This window comes from Psammomys obesus, unplaced genomic scaffold (assembly GCF_907164565.1).
Source record: "Psammomys obesus unplaced genomic scaffold, mPsaObe1.curated_primary_1811, whole genome shotgun sequence".
Classification (NCBI taxonomy): domain Eukaryota; kingdom Metazoa; phylum Chordata; class Mammalia; order Rodentia; family Muridae; genus Psammomys; species Psammomys obesus.
The window spans coordinates 14,259,588-14,265,991 of NW_026596147.1; the positions used below are offsets into that span (position 1 = coordinate 14,259,588).

The following is a 6,404-nucleotide window of genomic DNA, read 5'->3' on the forward strand; positions in this document are numbered from 1 at the left end:
ACACACACACACACACACACACACACACACACACACACACACACACATTGTAAACCTCCCTAGCTCTCACATTTTCCTATGTGCTTACCTGGGGAGCTGAAAAATCTTGAGGCTCTCTGCTGGCTATGCTTAGGAGAGGTTTTCCTAGCTACCGCTATGGTTTTATTACACTGAATTATTCCATATCCGTGACTTGTATTTCTCCCCTATCTATATAAGTTCCCTGGGGACAGAGACTCTGTTTAGCCAATATCCCCAAGGGCTTTCTACAATGTCTAGGGATATTTGTAATATTCATGGAATTAAATAGTCCCTTTCCCTCCTAAAGCCAGGACTGGATTTAAAATATAGGACTACTGTCTCCACCACCAAAATTTTTTATAATTACCATAACCAAAATCTCTTCACACACAAAATAAATCAATCAACAAATAAATAAATAAATAAATAAATAAATAAATAAATAAATAAATAAGAAATCTATCTTTTATTTTGTAATTATCTGCAACAGAAGGAACACAATTCTTACTACTATCAAAGGTTTATACTCACTCCCTCAAATTTTCCATGAAGTAAAGAGAACTACACACTCCATGGAACCTTTTTCTAATCAGATTGACTCATGTTTAACAACCAACCCCAATGTACCCCCCACACTGTGCCTCCACCTTTCTGACAGGTCCATTTGGTATTCAAACAATGGCTTTAAAACAGGTATTCAGATACTTCATTTTTGAAGGAAAATGATATAGGTTAAATGTGCATTATCCATTATGCAGGTGGCTTGCCCAAGACAACTGATTCAGTTTTAAATAATCAACTATACATAACACTTGGAAAAAAATAAAAATTTTAGCTATGCTTGACTAAGTGTCACAAGCCCCTTCATATATTTTTTTCACTGCTTTTTCTGCACCATCTCATTTTATGACCTTCTGCATACAGACTGGGCAAGGCTTTTGCAATAAACCTAAGATATTTACAAGATACTCGCTTGTCCTATTGTGGAATCTAAGGTTATCACCTCTTTCCATAAGCTTCTACTGCCCAGACAAATTCAAAAAATTAATTTCCAGAAGGCTATTATCTTTGCTATAACTATACACAATTGCCCAATATGTACTTGACTTTCTCATGTTGACCCTTATAATCCTGTTACTGTGTTATTTGAACATTTGAACCTTTTCTTTCTTTGTCTGAAATAGAGATGAAAATCTCCTTTGCCACAATTTTAAGTATGATTGAGTAGGGTTCACCTTCCCATTTTCAAGTGGCTTAATAATATGAAATCTTGAAAACAACATATATTTTCAGAGACAGCACATGATTTATTGTGCTGATTACCATTTATCTTGCCTATTCGTGGGTGAACCAGGAATATGAACTTTGAAGAACAGAATAAGACTTTTTCCTAGACTAATGTTTTGACTCTCATTCAATTGCACATTGTTGTCAGAGAAAATGTCAAACTTTCAGAGTCTCAGTAATATACTTTTTTTAAAATTATAGGTCACTTGTCTATCAATCTAAACCCTCAAAACCCCTAATTTCAAAAATGATTCCTAAAATCCAAAATAATATATTTAGGACCATACATGATAATGTGTTCTATAGCCTTTAGGAGTTTTGTGTAGTCCAAATACTCTGTACCTCATCTTATGATATCAAGGGATCACACTCTTCATGAAAGAGAGGGTGTTCTAGCATGTTCTAACATAATTGGGTCCACAGAGAAAGCTATGCTCCAGGAAAAAGGGAAGCAATCACAGGGAAGTTTATTTTGCTAATTTCTAAGCTAAGAGGTTTTAGGTCCTCTAACTTGATGTGACCATAAACATCTCCAGAAGAGAATGTAACAAAAGTAACAATGGCCAGATGTTCTTAACAGCATCTGGAACAGTGTTGGATCAAAGCTACAACAGCAACAGGACAACTCAGAACCTGCAGAAAAATTAGAATCTACTTCATTACCCTTCATTTCCCAAGTCCATGTGGGTGTTAATAATAATGACCTTGAGTGTCTGGAAAAGTCATTATTATAAGTATCCATTTAAAAGACAAGACACACACTATGCATGCTATATAAAATATATAGAAAACCCTTTTGGCTATTTAATTAGCTCATTCTTTCAAATAAAAGGCAAGAGAAACACCTAGAATTTTTTTCCTACTTTGAACAAGTTTCTGCTTTGAAACTTTTACTGCAGGGCTTCTGTACTTTGATGTAGTCCATGTCTCCAAATGACACGTACAACTAAAGGTTGAAGTAGTCATAATAAGACACTCCAGATAGACTCTTAAAAAATACTTAGCTATTTTACATTATCCAAAGCTTTGCTTTTCTCTATCCATCCAACTCATATTTAAATGCCTAGTCTGTTCATGAAGATCTAAAGTATCATATAGATAACTAAATGTAGGTGACACTAAATACATGTATGAAATCTTAAAGAATCATCAGAGTAACCAGTGCGTGCTTCAAAACCATGAATGCTTATAAATAGACTGTTTCATTTTTTGTGAAAGGAGATTAAAAACACATGCAGATTACACACTGATTTCACTAAAATACCATATCCACCCAACAATTAAAATTGGAGGATGGACTCGTTAAGGCTCATTAGCTAGACATGTTCATTTACATTCTGATATTGTATCTTACCATAAGGTTCCACAAACTCCAGCAGAGATTGATACAATGTGCAACCCAGTTGCTTGATTTTAAGCTGACAAGAGAGTGGATCACAACTTAGAGAAGTGATGCAGTGTGTGGATGACTAGCAGATGACAAGATCTTCTACAGCAAGCCTTCTTCATAATATGAACCAGTTGTCACATGGGGAGAGGAATTAGTGGCTTTTCTATGGACTTTAAAATATAACCAAAAAATGCTATATGATAAACAAAGTAAGTAGTGCACTCTGGCAGTAGCTGCTGAGGTAAGAAATTTTATGTTTGGTTTTTGGAATAATGATTATCTGAAGTTTGAATCTTTTATATTAAGTGGCCACTTAATATTTCTTTAGCTCTCCTTTGTTATTTTTCATATTTATGGCACTGTAAAGAATACAATATGCAATTATTTTTAAATGCTGCTTTGAGAAAACTAATCATTTCAAGCCAGTCATAGAAACATTAAATAGCTTTAGCTCTTTGGCGAATATGCCTAAGAAATGGGGATCATCTGTTACAATAATGATCTTGCCAGAAGTTTGTGACAATGGTCCATATTTTAATGAAATTTAGTATAGATCCAACATCCCTCTCAAGTGCAAAAGACTGTTGATATTTACAGTGGTTGTTATTATGCTTTTTAGATCAAAGGCCCAGAAAATGAAGTCACAACAGAGTATTTAGGATTTCACTGAAAGCCACATTATTAATTCCATATTGATTTTCAATCCAGTATCAATAGAAGCAGATCCTTCATTCTAATCATATGGCTCTTCTTTCTATTAAGGCACTATCCATAATAGCTTTAAATGCAGGGCTATTTATTTAGTGAGTAGTGTTGCCAAATGACTCTAATCATTGCTCAACCATTAAGGAAGCACTTCTATTAGGTTATCAAGATGCACTCTTTGGTGCCATCTGAACACAGAAATGAAGAGAATTATCAGAGCAGATAATTGACTGAGGTGAACAAAATTTAAATGGTGGAGGACACCTCCAAAACCCAAGGTCACACTTCTTCAGTTAATAAGAAACCGCTATCACGCACAGGACCTTATGGTGTGCCACCGCATTAACCAGTCTATTACTGGATCTTTGATTACTGAGAGTAGCTATAACATACACAACAGTGTTGGCTGCAGAGTCTGGAGGGAGCTCAAACCTTGGCCCCACACCTTACAACATCTGACAGTGTTCAATTGATTTAAACTCACCTTCAGCTCCCATTTCCTTTTCTGTAGCACCAGGCTTATCTTTATTGTAGTATTTATTCTTCCTCATGACTAACTTTTGTCACAGATACTCAAAATAAACGTAAAATGAATTGTTAATGCTATTTTGTCTAAAAACCAGTAAGGTGATTATTTAAAACAGTCTTGGTTTCTTGCTACAGGAATCTTATTTTTATAAACAATAATTTTTATAATAAAGAAAACTGGTTTAGTTTACCAGGAACTAACAAAGAGTATTCCACAAAATATTATTGTTGAATGACATCCATCATGGTATCAATAGGATGCTCATATCTTAGGTGTTGCTAAGTGCTACAGTCTTTACTTCTAAAATACTGACTGGCTTTCTTCACTTAATCTGTACCACCAGCAGCTGAGCCCAAGATTCTCACCTGGGTCAACTCAATGCCTACTTGAGATTTCTTCTAGCATTTTCTTCTCCAATATACTGTGTTCTAGCCACACTGTAAATAAATCTTACTACAATTCAAAGTTTCTCACAATGCCTAAGATAAAGAAAAAGTCTTGAATGTGAAGCATTTGAGATTGCTTAGCAGGTAAAGGCACCTTTCACTATGGCCGAGAGTTTGGTTTGGTCTTTGGAACCCACACTAGATAGAAAACCCTGCAAGTTTCCCTGGCTTCCACATGCTCTGTGGCACACATGTAACTACTTCCATACAAACAAGTACACACAAAAATAAAATTCAGCTCAACTAATCAAAGTCCCAATTGTGGTATATGGAGTTCTTGCTAATCTACCTATCAAGCTGAATATCAAACTACCTTCTCATTCTTTTACATACACACAGGTTTTCTTTCAGGCCCTTGTATGCTATTTTTCTGCACATATGGCCCATCTTCATCCCAGGGTTCTCCTACGCCCCCATTTACATATCAGCTTTGTTCCTTCAATAGGGAGACTCCTCTGGTCTCTTTGTTTGATCTAAGGGAGAACCACATACTTCCTCTGAAAACACATCAATTTCTAATTCTTTATGTTACCTTTTATTGAGTAGCTATGCATTCCCCCAACCAGAAGGACAAACTTATTTTCCCTCCCATGTACTTTGAGACTATTCAAAATTTTACTGAGTGAGTGATCTTCATCAACACTAATCCTTTAGAGAACTATTACCATAGATCTCTATAGTGCTCTGAAATAATTTTAAGAAACATGATAATTACAAAAAAAAAAAAAAAATACAGAGCACTTGCTGACATATCAAGTCAAAATAAAATAGAAGCACAACTGTTAAAAGATCCAAAACTTTTCCACCCCAGCTTCAAAATACATTTTCCTTTTTTTTTTCCAAGTTGGGAGCATATGCTAATTTCATAGCAGGCAACTTCTTTCCTAGACCAAAGGCTATGAGGAAGCTTTGCAAAAGAAATTGAAGTACAGCACAATATTGCATGTATCCATAAAATACAATCAACCACACATCTAGAGGGCTTTAAAAGCATGATAGTTTAATCAGAATATTTTTAGTATAGTTCTAAGTTCTTACCAAATGACTATCCAGCCATCTGCAATGTATGCCTGAGTGGCAAGAAGCTGTGCTACAATTTACTTTAAAAAGAAATAAATTCACTTAAGGAAACCAGAACTAGGTTTTACTGCCCCTTCATTAGATGGCAATATTCAGCTGAGTGGGAATTTAGTGCTAAATTTTCCATGTGCAACTTTAAAATTATATATTACTTATCAACCACAGAGTTTTAGGCAAGCGAAGGGCTAGAATTTTATGTTAAAAGTTCAGACTTACAATGTGAACAGAAAAACACACCAGACATTGCACAAGAATGATAACATTGTCAGTGAGACTATAAACACTAGAAAACATTGTTTGCTAACTGACTTACAGAGTTGTAAGAAAATACCTTCCAAGGATCTGGCACATTTGGCTAGGACTCACTTCTTAGTGAGCCATAAACACTGGGAAACAGTGGCCCTAAGCCACGTTGACCCAAGTAGATAGATATGCCACGGATCCCCGAAACCTGGTGGTATTTTCACTCCAGTTCCCGCTGCAGGCTCCACGCACGCATCAGACGGACTCACCTGGGAAGAGACCCCAGCCAGGGAGGCTGCTGGGGACTGCTCAGGGCCTACAGGGCTCTGCAGAGCTCTTCCCCGCAAGCCAATCACTGCCTGTCCCGGCAGCACACGCGCCCGAATCTTCTCTCCATTCAGTTTACAGCCTGGCCCTTCCACCATCTCTCTAGCCTGAGGGGAGCCCCTGCTAGGTGCAACGCCTAACAGAAAAACAATCAAACAACTGCACTTTCCCGCGGACACAGACTGAGCGGAAAGAAAGTTCAAATCTCCCGCGTGCCCAGCCCCTCCCAGGCCCCGCCCACGTGGTGCTGACTCCTCCCCGGAGTCCTAAAGGCCAGCACACCCCCGGGTGCAGCAGGTCACACCCAGGTCTTTGGTGGAGCCAATGCACAGTGAAAGGCGTCCACACAACCAGGCTTAATGTAAGAACTCAGGAA

General features: G+C 37.3%; 1 protein-coding gene across 1 annotated transcript in view; it reads right to left on the reverse strand.

The window, feature by feature from the left end:
• Neil3 (nei like DNA glycosylase 3) overlaps positions 1-6,167 on the reverse strand; it is a 51,400-nt gene extending 45,233 nt beyond the window's left edge. The window contains exon 1 of the mRNA XM_055593616.1: positions 5,971-6,167. Within this exon, the coding sequence (XP_055449591.1) occupies positions 5,971-6,126 (156 nt within the window). The 5' untranslated portion in view covers positions 6,127-6,167. The remainder of the gene's footprint in view (positions 1-5,970) is intronic.
• Between the last annotated feature and the right edge of the window lie 237 nt (positions 6,168-6,404).